The sequence below is a fragment of the Arachis ipaensis genome, chromosome B02 (assembly GCF_000816755.2).
Source record: "Arachis ipaensis cultivar K30076 chromosome B02, Araip1.1, whole genome shotgun sequence".
Lineage (NCBI taxonomy): Eukaryota > Viridiplantae > Streptophyta > Magnoliopsida > Fabales > Fabaceae > Arachis > Arachis ipaensis.
In genome coordinates, this window is record NC_029786.2 from 7,673,699 (window position 1) to 7,685,596 (window position 11,898).

Genomic DNA, 11,898 nt, shown 5'->3' on the forward strand with positions numbered 1-11,898 from the left:
AAAATAAACAATAATATAATTCTAGATTTAATAAAATAAGATAGCAAAAATTAACAACGTATAACAAATTAAATCCAAAAATTACCATTAAATTAAACCTAATTCTAAGTATGGGTGACAATAGAATGAGTAGGGCAGATTTTTGTCTTACTCATCTTGTCATACAATAATTATGCCATTTCTATTCGTAGATGATAAAAAATTGAATTCTAATATATTCTTGTAAATATTCGTCCCGCCTATATCCGTTTTTATAATTATTAAATTTAATAAATAAAGTTAAATTTTAAAATTTATATAACTATTATCACATACATAACATAAATTAAAATATAAATTTAAATATAATATTATTAATTATTTCATATATATTATATATCGAGGGAAATATTATCTAACTCTGTGGCACCCCACAAAAAATCTGCCCGGAGCGGATAATTATCCACTCGGGCGGGTAAAGATGAAGCAATTCCCCGTAAATTTGGGTAGTGTTGTCACCTCCAATCCTAAGTCCTCTCCACTTCAGTTCAAAATCCAGTCTCTCCCTCAACTCTCACAGAGACTCAGCCCATCTCCACTCTCCTCCTCACCGTCGGTCAGCCACTCCACCTTCGCAGTCCCTGTCTCACCCTTTCTCTCCCTCGCTGTCGCAGCGGCCGTTGTTCATCGCCCGTCGCCCACAGTCACACTTCGAAGCTGTTGTCCGTCGTCCTTCGCGCAGCTCGCACCCGCTGTCATCCTCCGCGGTTGAGCTGAAACTGAAAAGTGAAAAGGGAACAAAGAACTCTAGCACCCCCAGCCCCCCGCAGCCACCGCAACCCCCGCACCCACCGGAGCCCCCGCAGTCACCGCAGCTCCCGCAGCCCCACTTCGTTGTCATCGCGGAACTCTCCTCCGCTGGGAAGCTCCGTCGCCAAGGTAATTAATTTGTCACCGATTCCAACATGCATGCTTACCGTTATATAATGTTATTGTTGGTTAATTGATGATTATATGATGAAGCAACTATACGATGCCGGAGCAAGAAAAATGTGGGTTCTGAGTACATTGCCATTGGGGTGCTTTGCCAGGAGGTAGAACTGCAGCAGGAGGACCTTTAAGATTGTGTTCTGATATTGTCAATGGAGAAGCTCAATTATTCAATGGTCAATTAGCATCGACTGTTAGTTCTTCGCAAGCCACTTTCTGGTTCTACCTTTCAATTCATTGATTTCTGTGCTGCACTGCTCAAGATCATACAAAATCCTTTTAGTTCAGGTTAGTGTGGCTCTCATGTGCTATTTAATTTGGTGGCAATTGATAATCACCATATCATGTATGTTTTAAATTAATTAATCATTTCAGGGTCTATAAATGTTGCAAACGGATGTTGTGGGACTGGACTGGTAGGGATTGCAGTCACATATAACTTAGCCCTTTCAATTCATTGATTTCTATGCTGGAATTAATTGAGTTGTTTATGCTATGATTCTGATTTTGAATTGTTTATGCTGATTTTTCTGATTTGTTGATTTTGGTTGTTTATTTGTCTGATCTGAGTTGTTGAAGATACTGTGGTGCAAAGCTATGTTGGAATTTTTCTTTGTTTATTTTGATTTTTCTGATTGAGTTATTTATGCTGATGTTTCTTATTCTTATTTGTCATTTATGAGCATTTTTATTTTTATTAGTTATAAATTTTGATGTTTGAAGATGTTTGTGAATTTTTAATGATAAATTATGGATAATTTATTAGATAAAATTGTAAATTTTTAAATTTTATCAACTTAAAATCATTAAATTTAAATAATTAAAATTATATATTAAATTTTTAATAATTTTATTTTATATTTAATTAAACCAGTTAAACTCCGGTTGAACCTCTGAACCATTGAACCAGTCACTCTACCGGTTCATTGACCGGTTGGTTCTCGCAACCTATTTCGCAAGTAAACTAAGAACTGTGCTCTCCATTTAAATTGAGAAAGGATTTTATACCAGTGACTAGTTTATTTTCTATTTTTGCATTATTAGTTATGTTTAAGAATTAATACTTGATTGTTATTAATGTATTTGTGAAGGCTTGCTTTTGAATTTTTAATTTAAGCTTATTTTTTGTAATTTTATATTTATATTTAATTGTGATTGGATCCACCGGTTCAACTAGTGACCCAATGATCCCGTCTTATGACCGGATTGATTACCAATTCTCATAACTATGCTTAGCTCCACTTGTTGTAAACAGTTAACAGTTGAGTTGAGAATTGCTGCAATGTCATCTCTTGTTCAGCACTTGCAAGCTCCCACTTCCATCCCTAAAACCCTGATCTCGATTTTCTCATTCTCTTTCTCCCCTCCCTTCCTTTCCACTATTTCCATCTCCCGTCGGACACTCCCCTGCTCCGCCCTACGCACCACCCATGACCGCCACGAACCGTCCCACAAACTCAACCACCTCGAATTTTCCGACACTGACAACGAAGATGAAAACGAGGAGCTTGATGTCAACGCGCTAGAGCAAGAAGCCAAGGACGCTGTCGAAGCTTACTCTACCTCTCTCTCTCGCATTCTCACCATTGGTCACTCTACATTTTTAAACTCTCCTTTTCATTTTGCTTATTCACGAAACTCCTCAGTAACTCTATTTTTATTTTTCTTTGTGTTTTTTGTGTTTGGTGATTTCAGATGACGAGAAAAATGATATTAAGCAAACAGCTAAAAGACACAAGAGGGGTAAAACCGGAGCTAACAATGTCAGGGTAACATTCAGCTTTGTTTTCTGAATTATGGAACTCTTTATATTCTGGAGGAATCTGAGAATACAGGAGCAGTTGCATGATTGTATGTAGTTATGAGTTCAATATCTTTAAGATATTGAAATAAAATAGGTTTTGAAAGAGGTTACTGATTTGAATGGCAGATCCCTGACAACCTTCTCCCAAGAGTTGCAATTGTAGGGAGGCCAAATGTTGGCAAATCAGCCTTGTTCAACCGTCTTGTTGGGGTATTTGATCTTTCTCTGAGCTTTAAATTGGGAATTAAAGTTCGTCTGTGTTTTTAAAGTTGTCTTCTTGCTGCTTACATTGTTAGGGAAACAGGGCAATTGTGGTGGACGAACCTGGGGTGACTAGGGATCGCTTGTATGGTAGGTCCTACTGGGGAGACCGTGAATTCATGGTGGTGGACACAGGCGGGGTTCTTACTCTTTCAAAATCACAAGCTAATGTTATGGAAGATCTGGCTATTACTACTACAGTTGGTATGGATGGTATTCCGCTTGCCACTAGAGAGGCTGCAGTTGCCAGGATGCCATCAATGATTGAGAGGCAAGCGGTTGCAGCTGTCGAAGAATCATCTGTTATTGTTTTCGTTGTTGATGGTCAGGTATTTTGATGCTTGCATAAAATATTTTATTTTTTTCACATTGAGTCTATTGTGAGTCATGACTGATAACATCTGGGTTTTATGTATATTAAGTGTGTCATATGATCTTGTTTTATTAAACTACTCCTGATCATCACCCGAAGATCATAGTTGATTATGCTAAACAGGCAGGTCCATCGGCTGCCGATGAGGAGATTGCGGATTGGCTTCGTAGAAACTACTCAGATAAATGTGTCATTCTTGCAGTTAACAAGTGTGAATCTCCACGCAAAGGAATTTTGCAGGCATCTGAATTTTGGTCCCTTGGGTAAGTTATATCTGTGAGGATTCCCTTCCATGGGTGAGTCATTGGGTGGGAAAGTTACATGCTTGAGTCATGATTAGACACAATTCAACATGATCATGATACACTCATATTTTTATGGTCTCTTGGCATGGATATCGTGGACTAGATATACAATATGTTATGTTTGCTTTTGATGTCATTTTTTAAATGTGGTTTTGAATTTGCCTTAATGAGCATGAATTGTTTGTGGATTGGTTTGAAGATCCAGTTGAGGTCTGAGATGGAACTGATTAATTTTGCCAACATTTAATCACGCAGACTCTGATACTGTGTTAAAAAACTCTCTTCCAAAAGCTTAAGCCACTGGTTATGAGCAAATGAGTAGTTTTGAATCTAACATATATTACATGCTACTATATCAGGTTTGAACCAATTCCAATATCAGCTATATCAGGCACTGGAACTGGAGATCTTCTTGATCTTGTTTGTTTAGGGTTGCAAAAAGTTGAGGTTGGTTTCTATGAAGATTGAATTTTCTTCTGTATATATCATTGATAATAGCCAACTTTGGGTCCTATCTTTTTTCATGTCACAAGAAGTTGGTTTGACTAAATCATGCTTTCTCCAAAACAGTAACAAATCATGGGCACTTCATTGAAAATATTATAATTACCATCATAGATCAGCTTGTTTTAATCTTATTTGAATCCCGAGCTTGTTTAATTTATGATTTATTTTTGCAAAACAATAGGAGCCAAACAATATTGATGAAGAAGAAGATTATGTTCCTGCAATCTCAATTGTTGGCAGACCAAATGTTGGCAAAAGTAGCATTTTGAATGCACTAGTTGGTGAGGACAGAACAATAGTAAGCCCTGTCAGTGGCACTACACGTGATGCCATTGATACTGAATTTACCGGACCAGATGGCCAGGTTTGATTCTTTTGGTGACTATCCAGTAATTCAATTTTTGTGAAGTTAATGACTACTCAATAACTTGTTTTATGAATTTATGCTGTGAGAATGAAAACTAGGAAGGATTTGTTAGTTATAAGGTTTTCCCACTTGGTTCATATGGCTAATTTACTTGGACCATAATTATATTTGTATGAGCTTTTTGAATTTTAGGTCAACATGATAATTGACTTCTGGTATTCTTTCTGTAGAAATTCCAGCTTATTGATACTGCCGGAATCAGGAAAAGAGCAGCTGTAGCCTCAGCTGGAAGTACCACAGAGGCTTTGTCAGTGAATAGAGCATTTCGTGCTATTCGCCGTTCTGATGTTGTTGCCCTTGTAATTGAGGCCATGGCTTGTATCACAGAACAGGTTCTTGATAGATGCTTTTATTTTATGTATTCTAGTTCATAATCAATTTTCATACACTGGTTATTCATTTATTTAATTTATTTTTCCTCACACATCTATGAATATGTTTTGAAGGACTACAAGATAGCTGAAAGAATAGAACAAGAAGGGAAAGGTTGTGTAATAGTTGTTAACAAGTGGGATACAATACCAAATAAGAACCAGCAGACTGCAACATACTATGAGCAAGATGTCAGAGAGAAGCTTCGAATACTTGACTGGGCTCCAATTGTTTATTCTACTGCAATAGCTGGCCATAGTGTTGACAAGTATGTTTTAGCTGAAATATTATTGATAAATTTAATCTGCATCATATACGAATCGTTCATTCTGTGACTTACTCCATCTTTTCCTTAAAAACAGGTTCACCCTTCTGCGGAGTTCATCTTTATAAATAAATATCAGCTTGAAATTGACATTGTGAATGAGCCCAATTTTTTATATTTTGTTGAAATTTAGGGTTTGCTATATAGGGATGGTGGTAGTTACATAATCTCCATTGCATAACTAGTCTATACTAGACTAGTACTACCAAAATGATTTCATAAATTATTTATAGGGATTGAGTTATGCTCATGGCAATGGACTCAGCTATTTCAAACAAATTCTCTATTTCAGTTACAGCCTTACAGGCTTTCTTTTCTCCCTTACTATAGAGTGTAATTAATGCTTTAGATCAATTATGGTGGATAGGTTTCTTGGAGGTAGACAATAATTTAGTGCCATATTTGTCATGATATTATGACTTACTCAGGATTGAAATCTTTTATTGGAGTTGATCCTCTGAGAGAATTGCTGATTCCCTTTTGCTTTTTTGAACAAAGGATTATTGATGCTGCTAGTGAGGTTGAAAAGGAGAGATCAAGAAGACTCGGAACTTCTATACTAAATCAAGTAGTGCTGGAAGCAGTGGCTTTTAAGCCTCCTCCTAGGACACGAGCTGGTAAAAGAGGGCGTGTTTACTATTGTACACAGGTATGTCCATGTAATGATGCTTGTAATAGTTGCTATTGTATGCCTTTAGCTTAGATGTTTGTATGAATCCCTGTTTGTTGTCCTGTTGCCTTTATTTTTAATGCCGGAGTATTGCCCTTTGCATTTGTTAAAATGTTAAAATGAATAATATATTTTACCGGTGAAAACTTTTACCAATGAGAACATGAATGATATGATTAATGCCAACTGGATCAATCATGAGGTGGGTTGTTTCTACTTGACATACTCACAAGTCATAATGCAATTTAATTACTTGTTATCATATACACTCTTGCTGGGTGTTGTTCCCTTGCAGGCTGCTATAAGGCCCCCTACATTTGTGTTCTTTGTCAATGATGCAAAACTTTTTCCTGAGACTTACCGCCGCTATATGGAGAGGCAACTGCGTACTGATGCTGGTTTTTCTGGTACACCCATTCGGCTTTTGTGGCGTAGCAGAAGGAGAGTGGGAAAAGATGAAGGTCAGTGTTTGAGGTGCTTGTGATATCAATTATTTATTTTCTTCTAATTTGTTTTCTGTTTTCCTGCTTTCGATCATTTTCTAATTTTCTTTTGTCTCATCCCCTAAAATGGTTCACGTTAAGAATGTTAAGAATGCTATGGACATGAATATATGAACTTGCTAATTGATTTTCTCACAGGCAAAGCACAAGAATCCAAATGAATCTTTCAACAATTGATTAAAATTTGGCATCAATTACACTATAAAGATCAGACATTTTATCATGGAAAAAGTGGTTCTGGTTCTGTTTGTGTTGGTCAAAAAGAAGGAGTCTTAGAATCAGCAATACCAAGATTGCTCAATACGTGCAAGCTGAAATCTATCAAGACTATTGAAAGCTCCAAAATGATGGGAAATGCGCCTGAAATGTGGATGATACTAACTTATTTATAGTGATCAGGATGTTTCTGTAATCCTTAAGCATATTCAATCGTCAACAAATATATTGTAAATTTATGTATAGAAGTTGTTACATCAAATATATGTTATTCAATTACTAAGTATTCAATCTTTTTAATGCTGAACATGCAATTAGTGATGGTTAAGCAAATTGTTACCAAGTAATTGTTACCTTTATGCCATATAAGCTAGGCTACATCTTACTTTGGCACTTGGGAGTGCAACACAGCCAAGTGACTTAGCCAATCACCATCAGCAAGTACAACACAGGAAACATCAAAACTTACAATTCTGACCGCATTAACTGTCTAAGGAAAGTAGGTATGGTATGAGGATCTCATTGACATCTTGGTTATGATATACTAAGTTCTTTTATCTGGAGAAACGATATTTTCATTATTTTGTTTTTATAATCTGCGGGCCTCAAACACATTTGTTACCCAACATACTAAGAATAAAACTTGATTCAATACAACAAACCGAAACCTACACCCAAAATATTTGACAATATCCATTTGGAGCTAACAAATTAATTAATAAACTACCATAAGCATTAAGTATAGTATGATTTTCTAATGTATCCAAGCACTTCTTCCTCTTTATAATCGGTAACTACTATATTTTCATACACTTGTAGTTGTAGGAACTTCAATTTTGTTTACTTACTAGGCATTAAACTTATGTGAGGGAATCTTAGAACAACGTTTGAATAACTAGAGTTGATTCCGTATCACCCAAAACTACGGATTCAAATTGCAGAATTAGTGATATAATTCTCATGTTAGACTACCTATATTATACTCTAAGTACGGCCTTTTTTCCCAATCCTGCAATAATGCAAAATACTTGTGATAAATTACCGTTTGATGCGCACTAATAATGCTAAACTTCCAATAACTACACAAAAGCTTGGAATAAGTTCAGACCAAACGATGCAGAATGCTGAAACGATACTTATTTACTTTCGAGTTACGTGACGAAACATTTAAAAAAGCTCAACCATCTTCATTCGATCAAATAACTATATTATAGGGTCCCCAAAATTTGACAAAACATACAACTATGAATAATGCAAGCTGTGCAACAGACACAGTGAAAATTCTAAAATAAAATTGAAGCAGAGGTATATAATAAAATTTTGGCAACATTACCATACTTAAATCTAACACAGTATCACTAATATAGAGAAACAAAACTTTTGGCAGCCTCCAGTAATGCCGAGAAACTTCTCCAACAACGAGCATAAAACAATTTCCCCTGCTGAGAAAAAATGAAGAACCAACTTATAGGATCAGAATAAATGTATGTGCAAGGGAAAACTAACTAGTGATGAAATTTTGGCATGTCAGCATTCAACAGCTACAAGAGCATGCATGTAATGAAATCTAATGTATGTATAAAATAAACTTAACTACAGAAGTAACTTTGGCATGACAGCAGTCAACAGCTACAGAAGCATGCAATGAAATCTAAGGTTTGTGGAGACTTAGTAGACTTAGTAAAGCAAGATGCACAAAGAATAAGACGTAAAGGCCAAAAACATTACCTTTTTCAGCGCCTATCGGTTTTTCCAGTGGAGCGCTTTCCAGAAAACAAGTGCTTCGGCTTAAGAGTTGGTATGACTCTATCAGCTTCTCCGCGGCGAGCTTGCTTGTTTCTCTTCTTGACAGATTTCTTTGCAAGTTTAATCGCCTTGATCTTTTGTGCAGAGTCCTTTAAGCCCTCTCCGGGCACAACTTCATGTGGAGGGCGAGATACAGACCTGGATCGTGAACGTGACCTACTCAGGCGCTGCTTCTTGTCGGGTGTATCACCATCAACATCCATACTGTCTCCACCATCAGGTGACCTGTCCCTCTTCCGACCTCTCCTAGAGACAGACCTACTTCGCATTCTCTGGATTGCCAGACTAGGATCAAGCCCCAGAGAAGACAACTGCCTTCCCATTCTCTCAGATGTGAATTTCTTGTCTTTGTCAAATTTCCTAGGAACAGTTGGCCGGCTCTCCGCATTGCTCTTCTTAATCCTATGCTGTTGGATGAGCAAGCTTTTCTTTTTTCTAATCTCAGCTAAAGCTGCTTGCTGTTCTGGAGTCAACTCAGCTCCATCAATCTCAAACTCGCCATTTTCCTCTTCTGCCTGTCTTATGCCCTCTTCTCTTTCCAACTCTTCAACCCTTTGGAGAATATCAGGATCAATGAAGTCATACACATTGTGACCATCCAAAATTTCTGGCAGTATATCTTCTTTCCATTCATCATTAGCCAAAATGTAATGCTTCCTCAAGTTCATTGAGTATACACCTGCTCCACCATTCGCATTCTCCATATCCTTCTCGGTTTTTCTCTTTTCCTTTTCAGCTACTTCTTTTGCTTTAGCTTCCAAAACAGCCTGAGGAATGCATGGTGGCCTTTCCTTCTGGTCACGTTGTTTTGGTATCGCAACATGAAACCTATTCAAGCAGTCATTAATTTTCTTTGACTTCATCTTCACCTCCACCCTCTGATTCAGTAGCCTCTCACATGCTGCATTTTTCACAGAAATCACCCCTTCTTCTGTCAAAGTGCTCATGGTCAACAACACACTGTCATCACTTGTTGCCTCACCTCCTTGGCCAATTACAGTCTTCAAGGCTTCGGATTTCATCTCGATGACCAGCTTCATGTCTTCCTCAGATATCCCCTCCAGTGGTTGCAAGTCGGTCTTGTTGCACACTATGATCAGCGGCTTGTTCATAAACAAAGACTTAATGCTGTGAAATAGAGCTGCCTGCTGAGCAATACTATAACCACAAGACCCAGATATATCCAAGAAAAACAGTATTGCAGCTCTCAGATGAGCTAAAGCAGTAATACTGCACATCTCAATAATATTTCGATCCTCAAAAGGCCTGTCCAAAATACCCGGTGTATCAATTACTTGGTACCTCAGGTATTTGTAGTCTGTGTGGCCAACGAACAGCGACTTTGTGGTGAAAGCATAAGGCTGCACATCCACATCAGCTCTTGTAATTTTGTTAATGAATGAACTCTTGCCAACATTAGGGTAGCCACAAATCAAAATAGTCCTGGTGTTTGGATCTATCGACGGAAGCCTAGCCATATGTTGCCTAACCTGTTCGAGGTAAGCCAAACTCGGGCCAATCCTCTTGATGACAGTGCACATGCGACCAAGAGCAGCAACCTTCAGACACTTGCACCGGTACAGCGAGTCACCATACTTCAACAGCTTCACATAGTCTTTTGCAATCTTACCAATAAGATTCCTGGCGGTGTTGATCTGTCCAAGTGCAAGCTTGTAATGGTCTTTGTTGTAGAGCACGTGGAGGAGATCCCCGTAGAACGGGTGAATATCATCGAGGCGAGGAAACTCATCAATGATGGTAGAGAGTTTGTCATGGAAATTTTGTTGAGTGTACTTCACTTTTCGCATATAAAACTGACGAAGACGGGAAATTGCATATCCTTTGTGCACGACGGTTGGTGTCTGGCGCTGGGTACGGGAGAGGATGATGTCAACAAAGTCCTTCCCGTTCGGCACTACCGTAATCTTCTTGAAGTTATACTGCACCATTGTGTCGAATCAACCTATCCCAGACACAGATTAAAATGAAATGCACAAAAAAGTGGAGGCACTGCAAGAATCGAAGTTTAAAACATATTCCCACACTAATTGATCAATAATACTAGTTTTAAGCAGAGAATGAGGAGATAGCATAGCTAATCATTCAATGATTCAAGTTATGAAAGGGAGAGCTTTAAGATGGTTCAATCATCGCTAACAACCAGATATGCGTTCAATCTTGCCAGAATCAAGCAACAATTCAGCAATCATCAACCACAATTTCATATCTAAAATCAGTAACAACAGAAGTTATATATGATTGCAAATTAGTAATTACAATGAAGCAACAACACAAATTCGGCAACAACAGAACCAACTGCAACAACTAAAAAACTTCATGCCAACAATAACTTCAGAATCCAATTTCAGAACACAAACTCAGCTCAGAATCTTAAAAATTAACTAGAAAATAAAGATGAAACTGAAGAAGAAGTGGCCTACCGGTGAGACGCCGGGGGAGGAACAGCGGTGACAGAGTGAGCTCGGAGGAACACGGCACTGACAGCGACCTCGTAGAGATAGAGAGAGAGCTTGAAGAGAGAGACGCCGGGAGCCGAGCAGGAGCAGTTCGCGATGGCAACGAGAAGAGCTCCGAGCAGAGATTCCACGGCGAGGAGAAGATGGTGAGTGGCAGAGACGTTCGGCGACTGCAGCCTCTGTCGGTCACAATTCCGGCGGCGACGGTGAGCTCTGGCCGAGGAGAGGAGTTCGGCGATGGTAGGAGCTGCAGCTGGTGGTGGCTGGCTGATGAGTGTTGATGATGAGTTGATGAATCAAGGGACTAGGGAGGCCTTTAGGATTAACTGGTTAAGAGAGGGTGAGTGAGTGAGTGGAGGCTAGAGTTGCCGTTTGAGCCTTTGGAGTTTGGAGGCTAGGGTTGCTTCCTGATTCAGGAAGGGGGCTGGAAGGAGGAGTGAGTGAGCGAGGGTGCTGCAATTTAGTTAGGGTTTTTTTTGGAGTTTGAAACAAAACGGCGCCGTTTGAGGAAATTTTTGAAAATCGGTCAGTCCTGATTCGATTTGACTGACCGATTCGACTGTTTAACAACGGTTTTTAAATTTGACCATTATAATTTTTAATCGAACCGCAAATCTTATCGGTTCATAATTCAATCAGTTTGAACCGATTTTCAAAACTTTGACAGGAAGTAAAATTGAGCGAAATGTGAATGAATAGAGGCAAGAAAATCAAAAGTAGGACTTATCTTGAACTGCATTGGTTCAAAACGTATGCTAAGAAATGAAAAAAGGGTTCTAGAGAAGGTTTGGTTGGAGGTGGCAGCTTGCTTCAATACCAACACCTTCTTGTTGAAAAAGTATAGTTGTCAGAACCGAACCAATTTTAAACTGATCAAGTTATC

General features: G+C 38.4%; 2 protein-coding genes across 10 annotated transcripts; one reads left to right on the top strand and one right to left on the bottom strand.

Moving 5' to 3' along the window:
• LOC107624757 (GTPase Der) lies at positions 778-7,060 on the top strand. Of its 7 annotated transcripts, none has more exons than XM_016327208.2 (15): positions 778-918; positions 1,003-1,257; positions 1,345-1,385; positions 2,206-2,558; positions 2,665-2,738; positions 2,900-2,983; positions 3,070-3,363; positions 3,531-3,670; positions 4,072-4,159; positions 4,401-4,583; positions 4,817-4,978; positions 5,093-5,286; positions 5,842-5,992; positions 6,309-6,474; positions 6,655-7,060. In XM_016327208.2, the coding sequence occupies exons 3-15, from the start codon at positions 1,354-1,356 to the stop codon at positions 6,675-6,677; spliced, it is 1,944 nt and encodes a 647-aa protein (XP_016182694.1). In that variant the 5' UTR covers positions 778-918; positions 1,003-1,257; positions 1,345-1,353; the 3' UTR covers positions 6,678-7,060. The 7 variants fall into 7 exon arrangements, with proteins under 7 accessions (XP_016182694.1, XP_016182695.1, XP_020970993.1 ...); XM_016327209.2 differs by having other exon boundaries at positions 6,369-6,474; XM_021115334.1 differs by having other exon boundaries at positions 1,003-1,162.
• Positions 7,899-11,391, bottom strand: LOC107624758 (nucleolar GTP-binding protein 1). 3 transcript variants are annotated; one of them, XM_016327214.1, is made up of 3 exons: positions 10,980-11,391; positions 8,461-10,501; positions 7,899-8,174 (listed from the first exon to the last, which is right to left on the bottom strand). In XM_016327214.1, the coding sequence occupies exon 2, from the start codon at positions 10,485-10,487 to the stop codon at positions 8,466-8,468; it is 2,022 nt and encodes a 673-aa protein (XP_016182700.1). In that variant the 5' UTR covers positions 10,488-10,501; positions 10,980-11,391; the 3' UTR covers positions 7,899-8,174; positions 8,461-8,465. The 3 variants fall into 3 exon arrangements, with proteins under 3 accessions (XP_016182700.1, XP_020970992.1, XP_016182701.1); XM_016327215.2 differs by having other exon boundaries at positions 7,982-8,171; XM_021115333.1 differs by lacking the exon at positions 10,980-11,391 and having other exon boundaries at positions 8,461-10,522.

Coding starts and splice junctions, on each gene's coding strand:
- LOC107624757 (XM_016327208.2), top strand. CDS start 1,354: ATGTTGCAAACGGATGTTGTGGGACTGGACTG. Junction 4,160..4,400: donor TAGGGTTGCAAAAAGTTGAG/GTTGGTTTCTAT, acceptor GCAAAACAATAG/GAGCCAAACAATATTGATGA. Junction 4,979..5,092: donor TGGCTTGTATCACAGAACAG/GTTCTTGATAGA, acceptor TATGTTTTGAAG/GACTACAAGATAGCTGAAAG.
- LOC107624758 (XM_016327214.1), bottom strand. CDS start 10,487: ATGGTGCAGTATAACTTCAAGAAGATTACGGTAGTGCCGAACGGGAAG.